Consider the following 17,787-nt stretch of genomic DNA (forward strand, 5'->3'; position numbering starts at 1 on the left):
TATATTGTTTGTTTTGCTAGCATTCTCCTAAGTAGCACTCACTTGTTTTTAGAGTCCAGTGAAGGATCGCTCTTTGTCTAGAATGTATTCAGTGCCCTGTTGTCTGTATTCTGTTGTCCTCTTTGGTGTTCATTGTTGAGAGTCCTATGTTGTCATGATGTTGGGGTGCAGTTTCCATCTTCTGCCCATCTGTTGTCTGCATGCTTCTGACCAGCGCTCCCCAGACCTGTTGGACTGTCCTTTATGTTTTGTATAGAATCATGGCTTGGGTCGTCGGACTTGGCCTACAGTAAATATGAAGGCAAAGTGGGCTTGCTTGTGGCTTTTCACTTAGCATGCATACCTATTCTCTTGGCTCCCCATTTTGAATGTCTAAATTATCACTCAGGTATTTATATAATCATTAAATATTCCCTAACAAACTTGATAGCTTAGGTTTACTGCTTTTTACATTTTTTTTTGCCTCACAATAACCTATCAAATAAACTCAATTTCCCAAATGGAGAGGGTTTTGTTGTTGTCTTGGCAGTTTTATTTTGTGTGTTGAATTTCATCACAGGATTATGAGATATAATTATCTCTAATGTTTTATTTTTTAAAAAAGATCCTTTATCTGTAGTGATGAGTGGATAAAATAGATCTTTTATCTGGGTGTTTTTTGGAGTAGAATAGGCCAAAGATAACTTTTGTGTTTCTCCATGAAGTAATTCAAATTTGACTAAAGGAAACATTGAGTTTATCATGGGGTTATGTGTAAGGGGAATTCATTCTCACTTGTCAGACTATCATTAAATGTAAATGTTGTTTCTTATTTTTAGCCCTGTTTCCCTTGGGCCTGACCAGATCTTATTAAGAGGTACACAGCTTAGAAATACCCAGTGGGTCTTTGGCATAGTTGTGTATACTGGACACGACACCAAGCTCATGCAGGTAAAACATTTCTATGCTGAAAAACAATACTGATTTTAGTCTTTTTCTTTCTTTTTATTTTTATTGAATACAGGGTGGAAAATACAGATATTGCATTTAGGAGGCTCAGGTTTGTCTAGGAACCTAAATCTGGAAAGGAAGTGACTTTATTTTAGTTTTGTAGGTAACTTCTTCTAGATCTCTGTTATCAGATATCTGTTACCTCTTACCTGAAATATAAATAAGTAGTCTTATTTTTTAGTTTTAGGGGGGCAATCAGTTCTAAATTATTTGTCTTCTAAACTTCAAAGGGGAATTAGTTCCAATTTTTTCTTCTTTCTCTACTTTTTTCTCTTCAGTTCACTAAGATGTTTCAGTAAATTGTCTTATTTAATTAAATTCTAGGCAATTTAAAATCTGTTATTGTTGAACTAGTATTTATTCTTCATATACCAAAGGAAAAATATTGAGTTAATACGATTTTGCTTTTTCCTTGTTGATTTTTTTGAAAAACTATTGCTTGTGAATTTATAGCTTGCATATATGTTATGATAATATTTTCCAGATATCTTTTGAAATTCTACATGAACCAGTGTCCCTTTGTGCCATTTCTGTTCTTTTGTGTCATTTGCTGTCTTACTTCACTAATGGTAGCTGTTCATGAGAATTGGCTTTTCAGCTCATCTACCCTTTTGTATAACTTCTCAAGCACACATTTGGCTATATTTCCTAATCAAAAAGTATTTAGTGACCACCGTGCCCCAAGTCTTGTGCTGGCTATTTGGTACCATGGTGAAAGGCCCAGGCTTACCCTATGGGAACTGGGTAGACTAAAGAGTAATTCAGTATCACAAAGTAGAGAGATAGTGGTTGTGTTGTGTGTTATTATGAGATGCTGTGATGTTTGTAGAAAGGTCATCCAACCTAAGTTTGGGGGTACAGTTAACGGATACGAAAAATGAGCCCTGGGCAAAAGCAGGCTTTAGAATATTGAGTTGGTGAAGGCAGACTATTGCATTGATCCCTTCTTTGAGGTCAAAGGCTAGGAAGATGAGGGAGGTAAATATTAGACCAGGTCGAGTGTTGGAGCCTGTGACCACGCCAGCTAGTTAATGCAGTGAAGACAGGGAAGGGAGATAGGATTAGAAGGGTTGAGAGACTCGTTGGGGCTGACCAGGATTGGTGGAGTTGTAGAGTGGCTGGATGATCGGCGTGCAGGATACTCGACCTTGAGTGTTTGAAGTGGAAGTATTATAGCCTGGCAAGACTTGAGGGTAAACCATGGGAGGAGGATGCTCGGATAGAGCTACTGAAAAACACTCAGTCTTGGGCATAAGGGACAGAGACTAAGGCATTCAGTGGGATGATGGCTGTGATCATGAAGAAAGCATGGTGAAAAGGCTGGGGCAGAGAACACCATGAGCCAAGTTTAAGTCTTCAGTGAGTGAGGGGGAGTGACTGATGGGTCTTGCTGGGTGGGGAGAGAAGGCACGGATGGTAATTTTTGTCTTTTTTTTTAAGCATGACATTAGACAAAGGTTCAGAAGTATTGCCAAGTCTTGAATAGATATCCAGTAATACAACTTCAGATGCCAAAAGATGTGTCTTTACTGGGGTACCCTCTGCCTGGAGAGGCTTCAGGGAAGACGTAGCCACAGCAGTTAAGGAGGAGGAGGACCTGGCGCAATTTTGGTCCTGGGAGGCTAGGACCCAGGTGCAGAACAGTTGCAAGGGTTGTGTGCTGGGTGAGCAGGCGAGAGGGATCTGTGGTGGTTAGGAGCATGGATAGTTGGTGAGTGCCGAGAGGCTGCTCTTGGGTAGATTGTGATCGTTCACTATGTCTGAGATGTGCTGTCCTCTGCCACATCTCTGTCCATTTACAGGGGCTGATTTGAAGGCCTAAGGTATGTTGTTGCAGAGCAGTCTGTACGGAAGGACTTTATCTTGATGTAGTTTTGTGCTCTACCACCTGCTAAGAAGTCTGGAACTTCTGCTGTCCAGTGTCAGAAACCACTTGCAGATGCTTGGAGCTCTGCTAACCACAGATCAGGCCTTCCATTTCTTAGGATGAAGTGACGAAAGTATCAAGAATGGTTAGCTCAGACTTGGGCAGGACCCCAAGGACAGTTTTCAGATTGCACATATTACAAATTTAGGCACCCTGCAGAATTTCATGGACGCTGGGTATTTTTCTCAGAGTGCTTTTCAAGATTATTGCAGTACAGCTTTGTAGCTAAGGTATAAGAATTAGGTTAAATAAAGGCACTTCAGGTTCATGGAAATGAATTTAAAAAAGTGTATTTTGGTGCAAAAATGTTAAAATCCACATGTAGTTTTTTCATAATACACATTTTCCACAAACTTTCTGGTGATCCCGATGTTTACATGGATTTAAACATTTTTGGCAGCAAAATAATCGAGCTTTAATTCCATTTTGCATGACGTTTAAAAGATGTTTATTTTTTTTTTTTTAAGAGAGAGAGAGAGAGAGAGAGAGAGAGAGATTAAGAGAGAGAAATATCTTTCATCTGCTGGTTCACTGCCCAATTCCACAGCAGCCAAGGCTAGGCCAAACCAGTCAGGTGCCCAGCACTCCATCTGGTCTCCCACATGGGTAGCAGGGATCCAGGCACTTGAACCATCACCTGTTATCTCCCAGGAAGCATTGGCAGGAAGCTGAATCAGAAGTGCAGTAGCCAGGACCTGAACCCCCACCTCCCATACGGGATACAGGCGTTTCAAGTGGCAGCTTAGCCTGTTGCACACCACACCCACCTCCTCCTCCATGATGCTTTTGACGTACCCTTGCACATTCATACGCTTCCATCCTGTCTTCAGTGACAAGGTGTGCGCCAGAGGATCTTGTGCAGTTTGTATCCTGAGTGTGGGAGGCACTTGGCCTTGTCCCTAATGTGATAACTCCCCTGGCAAGGCTTACTGTGGGTTGACTGTTGGAGTTCAGGATGATGGAAAACCCCAGAAACAACTGTGCTAGGCTTGCTGTGCTGTAGGACTGAAAAGAGTAAAAATAATGAGCTTTCTAAAGAAATACAGTGTAGCACACAGAGCTGGAAGCCCTTTCTGTCTATACTCGCACTCCTTGACCACAGACAGGCAACTGGATTGCTGCAGGGTCCTTCTAACCTGGAAGGCTCCCTCCGTTCACATGTGGTGTAGTTACAGCGAGAAATATTTCAATCTACTAGTTCTGTTGGTTGAATTAATGGGAAAGGGATCACCACATTACAGCAAACATAACTGCAAATTGTGCCTTACTCCAAGTGATTAACATATATTAACTCATTTATTGCTCACCATGGCTGTACGAGGAACATACAGATAAGTACTTCTCATTTCCTAGAAGAGGGAATGGAGGCATGGAGTGTCTAAATTCTCCCAATCTTGCAAACCTGGGGAGCGGTAGGGCTGGGATTTGCATGTAGTCAGGCCACACAGAGCAAGTGTTCCCACTCACATTCTTCCACCTGCTTTCTTAGGAGGGAATAAAATGAATCAATTTCAGGTCTGATTTTAGCTTTTTGAAAATCTGACACTTGACCTGTTTCTATTTACAATTCCACTCTGAGGAAATAGCAATATTCTTTAAGAATTTTATACAAGGATATTTCAAAACCTTTGTGAAAAATGAAGTTAAGATGTAAGTTTATTTTGGTGAAAATTAAAAAAATATGTGCATAGTATTTTTCATAATATGCACTTTCCTTGAGCTCTTGGAAGGACCCTCACAGGAGCGCTTATGACTCTTTGAGGAATTTGACATTAAAAACTCATCTCTGCAAGTAGAAATCTTCGTGGCATGGGGTAAGAATGCATAGACAGAACTTGGCTCTCAGTAAGGGCATATATGGAAGCCGGATGTTTTGGGATTGTTTTTGTTCCACTGGATGAAAGATAAATTTTTGTAACCCTGTTAACTGGCCAGAATTCATCTACTGGAAAAGATCAGAAGTCAGTGACTAATGGGGTCAGAGGAATGAAGTTTGTTGTCATTTGTTTTCAATGAATGCTTATTGAAAATGGTAAGATCATCATTCGTTTTTAAAAGAGTAGGATAAATGGTCTTGGAACTGGTCTGCCCGCTCTTGCCCTGAGGCCCGATATAGATGTGTCATTCCTGTTGGCCTTTATATGGTATTTAACAAAGTGGCCTTCCCTAGTGGATTTATTTCCATTAAAATTCAAGAGGAATTTTTTTTTAAGTCTGTATAGTCTGGTTAATTTAAAGAACTTCCCTCTTCCAGCCTCTAATGGTGCCTCCCCCCCGGGCTTGTGGTCCCCTCTCCATCTTCAGAGCCAGCAGTGCTATGTCTATCTGGTTGTTCCTGTGTGGTCACCTGCCCCCCGGCCACAAGTAAGGAAGCCTCTCCCTTTTCATGACCCCTGTGATGAGAGTGGGTCCACTTGGGTAATCCAGGATAATCTCCCCATCACAAAGTCTTTAATTTAATCATAGCTGCACCATCTCTTTTGCTATATAAAATAACACACAGTTTCCAGGGATTGGGAGATGGATATCACTGGTGGGGAATTATTTTGCCCACTACAGCTACCTTCAGAAATCTTTCTTTAGGGGCATATACGTTTTTTTGTTTTGAAAGAAAAAATTGTATTAACAGTAATTGTACATATCTAGGGGCCACAGTGCAACATTTTAATAAATGTGTATATGATGTATACTGACCAAATCAGGATAATCAGTATTTTCTCTTTGACATTGCTTTGTGATTGGAGTGTTGGAGCTTTTCTCTTATTTTTGTTCATTCTAGAAGGTTATTGTGAACTGCATTTTCTCCACTATGCTGTGAAACATTAGGACCTTATTCATTCACTCTCACTCTGATTTGCTACCCATCATCCAAATTCCACTTATCCCCCCATTCCTCCTAGCATCTAGTAATCACCATTCTGTGGTCAGATTGAGTTCTTGTTTTTAACTCCCACATGAGGGAGAATATACAGTATTTGTCTTTCTGTGTCCGGCTTATTTCACTTAAAATGATGTCCTCCAGTTCCATCCATTTTGCTGCAAATGACAGGATTTAATTCCTTTTATGACTGAATAATATTTCATTGTGCATATATATATTTATATGATCACATTTTATTTGTCCAGTCATCTGATAATGGACATCTTGTTCGATTCCATACCTTTGCTATTGTGATAAGTTCTGCAATAAACATGGTGGAGCAGGTATCTCTTTGGTACAGTGATTTCATGTCTTTTGGTATATACTCAGTAGAAGGATTGTTGGATCATAGGACAGTTCTATTTCTAATATTTAAAGAAATCTCCATACTGTTTTCCATAGTGACTGTACTAATTTACTTTTTTACCAATAGTGTTTAAGAGTTCCGCTTTCTCCACATACTCACCAGCATTTATTACTGTCTGTCTTTTTGATAATAGTGATTATGACAGGGGTGAGGTGATACCTCATTGTGGTTTTGATTTGCTTTTTCCTGATGGCTAATTGTGTTGATAATTTTTTCATATATTTGTTGGCCATCTGCGTTTCTTCTTTTGAGAACTGTCTGTTCAGGTCCTTTACTCATTTCTTTATTGGATTGTTTGTTTTTTTGTTGTTGAGTTTTTTTGAGATCTTGACATATTTTTAGATATTAATCCTTTGCCAGATAAGTAGCTTGCACATATTTTCTCTCACTTTTTGGGTGTCTCTTCTCCCTCTTGTTTCCTTTATTGTGCAGAAGCTTCTGAGATTGATTAATCACATTTGCCCAGTTTGCTTTTGTTGCCTATGCTTTAGGGTTTTTATCCAGAAACCATTGCCTATACCAATTTTTTTTTTTTTTTTTGCTTTTGTTTTTGACAGGCAGAGTGGACAGTGAGAGAGAGACAGAGAGAAAGGTCTTCCTTTTGCCGTTGGTTCACCCTCCAATGGCCGCTGCGGTAGGCGTGCTGTGGCCGGCGCACCGTGCTGATCCGAAGGCAGGAGCCAGGTGCTTCTGGTCTCCCATGGGGTGCAGGGCCCAAGCACCTGGGCCATCCTCCACTGCACTCCCGGGCCACAGCAGAGAGCTGGCCTGGAAGAGGGGCAACCGGGACAGAATCTGGCGCCCCGACCTAGACTAGAACGCCGCAGGCAGAGGATTAGCCTAGTGAGCCGCAGCGCCAGCCCTATACCAATTTCTTAATGTGTTTCCTCTGTGTTTTCTTCTAACAGTTTCATAGTTCGAAGTCTTACATTTAGGTCTTTGATCCATATTGAGTTGATTTTTAATATGATCAGAGGTAGGTATCTAATTTAATTTTACTACATATGTAGATCCAGTTTTGCCAGCACCATTTATTGAAAAGACTATCCTTTCTCTAGTGTTTCTTTGCACCTTTGTCAAAAACCAGTTGACTGTATGTATGTGGGTTATTTTCCTCATTCTCTTTTCTGTCTCATTGGCTTTTATGCCAGGAGTATGCTGTTTTAATTACTATAGCTTTGTGTAGTATGTTTTAACGTCAGGAATTGTGGTGCTTCTAATTTTATTTTTTTAAATCAGTTGACACAAGGTGCATAACTGCTTTGCATATACTGTACTCTTGACTTCTCCACTACTGGAGTCTAGTCCTAAATTTTCCACTTGAAAAGCAGTGGTCCTTGAATCTAGTGTTCATGAACCTTTCTGGGGCCGGCGCCATGGCTCAATAGGCTAATCCTCCGCCTGTGGCACCGGCACACCAGGTTCTAATCCTGGTAGAGGCACTGGATTCTGTCCCACTTGCTCCTTTTCCAGTCCAGCTCTCTGCTGTGGCCCGGGAATGCAGAGGAGGATGGCCCAAGTCCTTGGGCCCTGCACCCGCATGGGAAACCAGGAGAAGCACCTGGCTCCTGGCTTCGGATCAGCGAGATGCGCCGGCCGCAGCGGCCATTGTGTGGGTGAACCAACAGAAAAGGAAGACCTTTCTCTATGTCTCTCTCTCTCACTGTCTACTCTGCCTGTAAAAAAAAGTCTTCTCTATTCCGTTGTAACCTTCCTGTTTATATTCTGCCTAAGATTCAGAGCCATTCAGGTTTCTCTTGTCCACAAGGCCCTTCTTGACTTTTGCTGCTCATTTCTTGTTTGGTTTTCCAACTTTTTGTCCATCCATTTATTTTGATACCTATTAATGTTCTATTTGACACTATTGATGTGTATGTGTTCGTGCTTGTCCTTTTTCCTCTAATTTTTTGAGCTAGTTGTGGGAAAATATGTATTTAAAAAATCTCTTTGTATATTTATTGTAATGCCAATTTAGTAATTTTAAGATTCTCCTTAGATTTTTATGGTGTAGAAACTCTGACTTCCTCTTGAATTAACAGTGTTCTGATTTCTTTTAAACTGGACTTAAATTTTTAGAACCTATTATGTTCTAAGATGCTGACAATGACTAAACTAGATCTAATCATAAGTACAGAATTCCATATCATTAGAATTTCTTAAAAAGCTGGTAGAAGGTGTCTCTTTCTTATTTCCTTATGACTGATTGTTGATTTAGGAGCCATGTACAACTTTTAATGTTATTGACTGACCAAAAAAATTAGAAATAAGTAGTCTTTTACTTTTTAGCTGTTTGATTTGGTTATCTTGCCTCCTTTTCTCCCTACCCCTTGTGCTCAAGTCTGTTCTTGACCCTTACTGGTTTTAAATGCTGTTGTACAGAATTCAACCAAAGCACCTCTCAAGAGATCAAATGTTGAGAAAGTGACCAACGTGCAGATCCTGGTATTGTTTGGAATCCTCTTGGTCATGGCGTTGGTGAGCTCAGTGGGGGCTCTGTACTGGAATGGGTCCCATGGTGGAAAAAACTGGTACATCAAGAAGATGGGTAAGTGTTGGGATGGATTGCTTGTTGAAGTTGGGCAAAACCACCCTGGAATGTCCTTCCAAGCACGGCAGATGTGTGAGGGCCATGCTATTCTTTGTTCCCTTGGCTACTATACCCAATGCTAGCCTTTCAAGAGGAGTTAACAGATTGGGAATCATGTAATGAAATGAAGATGGGCACATTCGAGGGATGTTTTATACTCAAATACTATTTTAATTATTTTGAAGATATTTTCTTAGTAGTTGCTTTAGGGATTACAAGCTACATTTTATTTTTTGGAATCTACTTCAGATTCATACTGGCTTAATTCCAGTAAAATACAAAAATTGCACTCCAGTGAACATACTCCATTTCTTCCCTTGTTTATGTTATTATTGTACTATATATTATATTACATGAAGGTACTTGAAAAGGTTCATGGAAAAATGAAATTGATAGCCAAAAAATTGAAATCCATGCATTTCTTTCATAATACACACTTATCATGTTCTTAGAGAAGATCTCTCAAATGCATGCACTTAAGAAATTTTTGCACCAAAAGAAATGTTACCTTTTAATTACATTTTTCCATGAAATTTTTTTCTTTTTATTTATTTAAAAGGCAAAGAGAAAGGGGTGTGGGGAGAGAGAGAGGGAGGGGTGGGGGAGATATTGAGTGTCAGAGTCAGAGATATTCCATCCACTGTTTAAACCCCAAAGTGCCTGTCACAGCTGGGACTGGGCTAGGCTGAAGCCAGGAGCCTGGAACTCAATCTAGGTCTCCCACATATGTGGCAAGAATGAAACCACTTGAGCCATCACTGCTGTCTCCCATGGTGTGCTTAAGCAAGAAGCTTTACAACATAAGACTGGAGTTGAGGGAGATAGGTGCTGCTGGTCTTCATGGTCAGCCCCTACCCTTGCCCAGCACAAAACTTAATCATTGTGTATCCATGAATCTGTGGCTGGGGGTGGGGAAATAGCCTCTGTCTTAAATACCAAAGGCTTCTACTTTGTTTACTGGAATTCAGTAGATTTTCTTGAAATGCATTTGAACTTTTGTGCTCTCTGTGACCCATTTCTAAAAACTTACAGTGTTTGCTTTTAGTGAATTTGTCCAATTTTATTGCACTATTTTTTGGGAGGTGGGAACATGGTGATCTGTTTACACAGCAATTCCAGAAAATAAATAGAATTTGATGACAAAAATATTGAATGAATCTGAATTCTAAAACTTAGAAGTATTGGTTTAGGATTATTCACATCTTTCAATATATTGAAATTAATTGCTTCATGACAGGGATTTGTGAGATATGTGCTAAATGGATCAACAGGTGATTTCATCAATGTGTGAACATCATAGAGTGCACTTCATGAACCAAGATGCCATGGCATCACTTGAAAATATAATATTATGAGACCACTGCCATGGATGTGAACCATCCTTGACCAAAATGCCCTTAGATGGTGCAAGACTGTTAAACTGATTGAAAACCATTTATTTAATGTTCTGATTATTTCAAATGGAAAACTGCAGACACATCTGAGTAACAATGTGGGGAATGTGACTGGAACTTCAGGTGGTGGTTGGATCAAAAGCCCTGGGTTTTGGTTCTTACACTTTGGATTTGGGATCATGTTGCATGTCCAGTTTCAGATGGACACAGATACTTTGTGTGCATGCATAATCAATTGCAGAATGTCACCGGTTAGGTAACTATACAGCGCTGACACCAGCTCAGTGTATGGGAGGCTTTGTGGAAGCAGATGCCTTCTGAAGTACTCAGGTAATGCCAGACTCCAGCGCTAGCTGTACAGCTTACCGAGGAGGCATGGCCTCTGTGTGTCATGCGTACTGCTTTCTGTCCTGATGGTGTAGTTGGGGTAGCTCTGTGTGGCCCTCTGAGTTCACCTTTGCATTTCGCTTTTGGAGCTCTCTCAGTTCCTCTCACATTCAGCCCTTGCTCCCTTCCTCATTATTATTGCTTGGCTGATCCTTTTTACATGGGGCTAAGATTCTCTTTTCTTTCTTTATGGGCCTCTCTCATCTCCTGGTTTGGATCAGAAGTTTCCAGTGTTCCTTTAGCCTTGGTTTTGGCTTTTCCCTGAATGTGTCCTACTTTTTGACATTATATTGAATGATATGAAGCTACTGTGGCCTGTGTTCAAAATTACAAAGTTTTAACCTCTTAATATAAGATTTTAATTCACAGACAGATCTGCTTCTAAACAGATGTACCTCAGGAACATTTGTAGTTGTTGGGATAAAGATCCTATTTAGAAACTCCTTGATTCTTCAGAAGAGCAAGATAACAAAAGCTTACATTAGGAAGAAAAGACATCAGCAGGAAACTTGGAAGCTGTAGTGTAATGAGTAAAAACATGGAGGAATGGAGGAAAGTGAAACTTCTGGCCAGCTTGCACCTGCTTGCCTTCTTACTTCTCAGCACCCTGTCTTTCCATCACTACCATTCTCCAGAACTCCAAATCTGAACCAGACTGCCATCATGTGACCCCATGTTTGAGCCAATACAAATCCCTAATCTCCAGTCCTGTTCTTTTGTGGTCTTCAGGCTATCCTTGATACTAGTCAATCCCTTAGCCTGCTATAGCCTCCCCCTGCCTCTTGCCAAGGTGAGAAGATCTCCTTTCTTTTTCCTGCTGTCAGTATATCCTGGCCGTCAAGGCAAGGCCTTCCTCTCTGATGCACCCTCTCCCTCTTTGCCTCTCCTGGTTTCTCTTCCTGTCCAGGCTGACCCTGCCCCTACTTTGGACTTCAGTGCTTGGGCTCTTGTTCCATCAAGACGTTCCTTTTTGTTCTTGTCTGTAGTAAGTCAGCTCAGGCCTTCTCGTGTGCCTCTCCCTCGTCGCCTGCTTCTCTTGCTCAGACTTCATTACATCTTGCCAGCCCTTTGGAGTGCCCAAGACACTTGTACCTGAGTTGTAGGTGTTCTTTACAACCATTTAAAAATTTACTTATTATTTTTATGATTGATTTTGTTTAAGGAATAAAACTTCATGCATTTAATATATAAAGCTTTGGGAACATGATGCTTCTTCCCCCCACCTCCCTCCCACGCATACTCCTGCCCTTCTTCCTCCTCCCCCTTTAAAGGCCTGTCCTCTTCTCTGTGTTCTTGTGTGTTGCCTGTGTTTTCTCTGTTCATCAAATCTGACTCAAGCATCTGTTTTTCTGGATTATCTCTAGTGACCTTGCTTTTCTGTTAAAAAACAAACAAACAAACAAACCCAACCCTCCTCACTTGCTTCATGCAATGCCCTATGAGCTCCACTTCAGTGGCTGTGTGCTGCTGTGTGATCACATCTGGATACGTGGCTGCCTCTGCCCTGTCTCCTTGCCTAATGTCTGAGGAGCAGCCAGCTGTTTGTTAGCAGGGACCTTTGTATTCACAGCTACTCAGATGTAGCAGGTGCTCTACAACAACTCTTTTACCTCGGATGTCTTTTAGCTCATTTAATTGAATATTGTTGTGAAGATCTTTTAGAAAAGTTCCAAAATAAGCAAGTAGAAGAGCTGAGTGGGGACTGTAACTAAAGCTGTAGGCCTCCTGGTTTTCTTCCACAGACGTGAGCTCGGACAACTTTGGATACAATCTGTTGACGTTCATCATTTTGTACAACAACCTCATTCCCATCAGTCTGTTGGTGACCCTTGAGGTTGTGAAATACACACAAGCCCTCTTTATAAATTGGGTGAGTAGTTTTAAAGTTGGGATTAAAAGCTGAGTGCCTGGGAAATGTGGACCCCTGTTTTCTCATCAGGGTTTTGTCACTGAATTGGGCTTCCAGGAGAGCACTGGTGGAGGTCATTCGTGTTTGGGTCCTGGGTTAAGCTGGCCAGAGAGCTGAGAAAGGATGTCGATGAGTGTGTCTTTGAGAAATGGGGAGGATAATGTACCTATTCAAGGGTTGGTGTGAAGATTGAGATGATGGAGGTAGAATGCTTAGCAGGTACTTGTCTTCTGGTTGTAATTGCTGCTGATGCGTTTTAAGTTTTGTCAATGCTGAACAAAATGCCTCTTGGCTGTTCATTGTAGCATTCATGAAATATCAAAGTTCACCGTGACAGTAACTTGGATTCAGTTGTGCAGGAGGGGTTGCAGTTCTAAGGAACTGCTATGGCCTTTAGCATGGCCTTCAGCAACCAGTATTTGCAGAGAGCATGCTTTTATATGTATTTTTATCCGATCTTCACAGCAATCCTCTGAACAGGTTACTAACCAGGCTGAGTCATGAGTTACTTCACATCTTGATCCCAATAGTTGCTTTATTGTTACCCCAAATTTAAAGATTAGCTTTACATTAAAATTCAAGTCTTAAGCTACCTCTTCGGTATTAATGAGAATGGATGGCTGGTACATGTGTTTTCTAAACTTCTCACTGTCTCTCTGTCCATCCCAGGACACAGATATGTATTATCTAGGAAATGACACTCCTGCAATGGCCAGGACCTCAAACCTTAATGAAGAGCTTGGCCAGGTGAGATCCTCTTCAGGAACTTTGGTAATTTGACACTGGCAAGAAGGGAGATGAGTGCCAGCAGAAGAACTATGGGGGATTTGGCAAAAATAGTTCTCCATGAACGTGGTTATGGGGTCTGAATGTGTTATTAAGCACAGATGTGATTTGGTTTTGACTTCCTCTTGGAAATAGCTATGTCTTATCACCTAGAAGGTAGTTATAAAAGAATTCAGTAAAAAAACTGTGGTTCATCATCATTTTCAACCCTTTAAAAGATGTTTATCCGGGGCAAATGACAAGGAAGACAATGGTTATGGTATGCAGATGTGGAGTAACCCCACAAAACATGTGGGGCCTAGTCTGAAGGACCAGTGTCCCTCACATGTTCCAGATTTTCTTTCTGGAATATTCCAGGGATGCAGTGTTTTTTCACTTTCACCCTCACAACTCCACTTCACTGAGTTGGACTTTGCATTATGTCTTCATCTTACATTGAAATTACTACAAGGAACAGCATATTCTGAATGCTTTATAATTAAAGGTTGTGGCTTCTTCGTTGTTAAAGATTTATTCATTTATTTGAAAGAGTTACAGAGAGGGAGGAGACAGAGAGAGAGAGAGAGAGAAAGATTTTCCATCAGCTGGTTCACTCATCAATGGTCCTAATGCCCAGTGCTGGGTCAAGCTCATTTGGGTACCCTGTGTGGGTGGCAGGGGCCCAAGTGCTTGAAACATCTTCCACTGCTTTCCAGGCCATTAGCAGAGGGCTCGATTGCAAGCGGAGCAGCCAAGACACAGACCAGTACTGTTATGAGATGTATCTCAGGTGTGGCTCATGTCAAAGGTGGTGGCTTTACCTACTATGGCACAACACTGGCCCCGATTGATTGAATGGATTTCTTTCTTTTTTAAGATTTATTTTTTTTTTGAAAGAGTTAGAAAGAGAGAGAGAGACAGACAGACAGACAGACAACAGACTGACCTTCCATCTGCTGTTCACTTTCCAAATGGTCATAATGGTCAGGGCTTGGCCAGGCTGATGTCTTGAGCCAGGGGCTTCATCCAGGTCTCCCACAGAGGCAGGAACCCAGTCACTTGAGCCATCCCCTCTGCTTCCCATAATCTGCGTTAGCAGGAAGCTGGGGTCAGGAGCCATAGCTTGGAATTGAACCCAGGCACTCTGATGGGTGTCTTAACCTCTAGGCAAAATGCCTGCATTGGAGGTCAATACTTGAAAAGAATGCACATTGTATGAGACCATGCAGTATCATGAGTAATGTTGTGCAGCACTGAGATGTCTCATGACAGAACTTATTACTCAGAACTGACAGACTTGATATGAGGGCCATGACTGAAGCTTCCTTTGCACATTTTTGTGCAGTTGGACTAAGAATTAGTTATGGAAATAGACTGGTAAGTTGTCTCAGCCTTAAGGTATACTTTTTTGTGATTGATGTGCTTGCTTTAAAGCAATCTATTTGTTTAAATTTAATACAGATTTTGAAAAAGACAGAAGGAAAGACTTCATTTAATTGGTCTTTGCATCTTACTACATTCTGATGTATACTCATTTTCTTCCCTGATTTAGGTAAAATACCTATTTTCCGACAAGACTGGAACTCTTACATGCAATATCATGAACTTCAAGAAGTGCAGCATTGCTGGAGTAACCTATGGGTAAGTGTATGTATTTTTTGCTGAAAGTCTCACCTGTCTTCTTCTAATCAGATAGTTTATTTTTAGCTAGTCCGATATCTTCCATAGGTAGTCACTGCTGAATATGTTTAAAATTTAATAGATCCTAAAGGAAACCTTACAAACAGTTATAACTTGTTTGTTTCTGCCAGTATTGACCTGGAGATCCCAGGCTCCCTGTCATTATGTTTCTTGCTGGTGTTTGATTGCGGTCTGTGACCTCTCTGTTCTCTCCGCAGTCATTTCCCGGAGCTGGCGAGAGAGCCGTCCTCTGATGACTTCTGGTAAGACACTTCTGGTGCTTCTTGATGCATTAGTGGAAAGGACTTCAGAATAATTTCCTGTTGGCATTTCTCACCTAAATGTTTTTATATATAAATTAAAGTTGCATACGTCTAATTTTGAAAGAGAATCAGGATAAGATTTGAACACAAACGTGGTTTTGAAAGTCCGTGCTTCAACGCTTTTAGCAAAAAATCACCTGCGCTGGGTTCCATGCTTCCACTTCCCTGAAGCAGCCACCATAGACGTTGTGACTTGCATTTTTATCCCTGTGTTTCACATAATATGTCAAGGCTGATTTTAAAAATTGTAGACATTGTTAAATTTCCTGCTGTGGCAGAGGGGGGTTTAGCATCTGCTTGGTGAGTGTGACCCCTTCCTTCTCCTTGTAATTACATTGTTACTTGTGAATTTTTTTAACCTTTATTTTATTTATTTGAAAGATAGAGTTAGAGAGAGAGGTAAAGACAGAGAGAGAGGTCTTCCATCTGCTGGTTTGCTCCCTAGATGGCCACAGTGGCCGGAGCTGAGCTGATCCGAAGCCAGGAGCCAGGAGTTTCTTCTGGGTCTCCCTCGCATGTACAGCAGCCCAAGGACTTGGGCCATCTTCCACTGCTTTCCTGGGCCATAGCAGAGAGCTGGATTGGAAGAGGAGCAGCCAGGACTAGAATCAGCACCCATAAGGGATGCCAGAGGATTAACCTACTGTGCCACAGTGCCGGCTCCAGTCCTTCACATTTTAATTTAGTGTGGTAGCACGCAGCCAGCATGTAAAGTTGCCTTTCTTGTAATTATATCTTTAAACCATTTACTTATTAGGGAGATATAGATATAGATACAGAGATAGAGATAGAGATAGATAGATAGATAGATAGAGTGTGAGAACACTCCCATCTGCTGATTCATTCCCCAAGTGCCCACAACAGCACGGCTGGGATGGAGTCAAAGGCAAGACCTAGGAACTCAGTGGCAGGGCCAGCTACCTGAGCCCTCACTGCTGTCCTCCAGGGCGTGCACTGGCAGGGAGCTGGAGTCAGGAGCCAGAGGCACAGCAAACCCAGGCACTCTGAAGTGGGATGCAGGTGTCCTAACTGCTGGACCAAACACCCACTTCCCTTTCTGGTAATTTTTTGCTGCTTTCTCTCTCTCCTGTATGATGTCCAGCTACAAATGAGTGTGCAGATAAAATGCGGTGATCCTTCTTACTTTACCAACTTTGAGCAGACAGTACTGGAAGTTTTCCTTGGTAGAAGTTACACAAGGACCAAACAAAATGACAAAGTCATGCTATTAATCTTTGGCCTTTGTTTCTTCTCCTTGTAATTACGTTGTTACTTGTTATCACTTACAAAACATTTATTTATAATAGGGTTAAGGATTTGTCATTTTAAGACATGAAATGATATAGATTATCCTAAATCTTTAATTTTAAATATAGGCATAGGTGTTTTGCCCCTAGCAGTTAAGCCACTGGTTAGGACACTTGCATTTCCACCTTGAGTACCTGGGTTCAATTCCTGGTTCTGGCTTCTGACTTCAGCTTCCTGCTAATACAGACCCTGGGAGGCAGCAGGGATGGTTCAGGTAGCTGGGCTCCTGCTGCTCATGTAGACGACCCGGATACAGTTCTTGGTTCAAAGCTGTGATCTCCCCTAGTCGTTGTGGGCATTTGCAGAGTGAGCCAGCAGACAGGAGCTCATTCTTTCTCTGTCTCTCAGATACATAATAACTAAAAAATAAATATAATATGGTATAGTAGGCCTTTTAGGTATGATTCTTCTTGAAGCAGATTTTTACTAGGTTTATAAGATAGGAACTTTTAATCGTGTAAATATTTTATATTCTATTTTTCAGTCGTATACCACCTCCCCCTAGTGATTCCTGTGACTTTAATGATCCCCGGCTGTTGAAGAACATTGAAGATCACCACGTGAGTCCAGAATTTTCTTCTAAGACATTGGATAGCTGCTGGTGCACTTTTTTCCTGCTTTATGTTTATTTTTAATTAATACAGACTACTTCTACAAATGTAAGGGATACAGTGTTCTGCTTTGATACATGCACGCATTGGGTTTAGGATCAGATCAGGATAATTAGCATTTGTCCAGTTCATTAAATCTTTCCAAACCTTGTTCAGTGAAGACTCTCACAGATGCTCTTTGCAAAATGCCTTGCGTGGTGCGTGCTGGGATGCATCCCTCACGTGCTCTTCCCAAGCCTGTTCTCTGCGCGCGTTTCCCTGGGGGCCTGAGCAGGGTTGAGGTGCTCTCCCTTAAACACCACTTCTTCTTGGTGTCGCCTCTGTGGCCACGGGGAAGGGCAGGCATTTTAGGAAGAACCCCCCTGGTTACAGAAGTAGGGATCCATCCTCTTCCTTCTTGCGCTCCTCCCCTTCCACCCTCTTGAGCCAAATTTTCTTTTATGTTAATGGAAAGGCCAGTGGGCAGAGGGGCGCATGTGGCCCATGGGTCCCTGACTTGGGGATATTCTCAGCATCAAGACACAGGGGAACTTCAACCATCTGCATGCACCCAAAGTGTAACAGGGCTATGAAAGCTTATTTTCTATTTTTTAGTAAAAGCCTACTGGCCTGTGTGTGA

At 41.5% G+C, this 17,787-nt stretch overlaps 1 protein-coding gene across 1 annotated transcript in view; it reads left to right on the top strand.

Moving 5' to 3' along the window:
• ATP8A2 (ATPase phospholipid transporting 8A2) overlaps positions 1 to 17,787 on the top strand; it is a 515,416-nt gene that overhangs the window by 180,570 nt on the left and 317,059 nt on the right. Inside the window, exons 10-16 of the mRNA XM_062195192.1 lie at positions 819 to 930; positions 8,584 to 8,749; positions 12,315 to 12,442; positions 13,151 to 13,228; positions 14,799 to 14,887; positions 15,145 to 15,189; positions 17,042 to 17,117. Coding sequence (XP_062051176.1) covers positions 819 to 930; positions 8,584 to 8,749; positions 12,315 to 12,442; positions 13,151 to 13,228; positions 14,799 to 14,887; positions 15,145 to 15,189; positions 17,042 to 17,117 — 694 coding nt within the window. The remainder of the gene's footprint in view (positions 1 to 818; positions 931 to 8,583; positions 8,750 to 12,314; positions 12,443 to 13,150; positions 13,229 to 14,798; positions 14,888 to 15,144; positions 15,190 to 17,041; positions 17,118 to 17,787) is intronic.

This window comes from Lepus europaeus, chromosome 6, assembly GCF_033115175.1.
Source record: "Lepus europaeus isolate LE1 chromosome 6, mLepTim1.pri, whole genome shotgun sequence".
Classification (NCBI taxonomy): domain Eukaryota; kingdom Metazoa; phylum Chordata; class Mammalia; order Lagomorpha; family Leporidae; genus Lepus; species Lepus europaeus.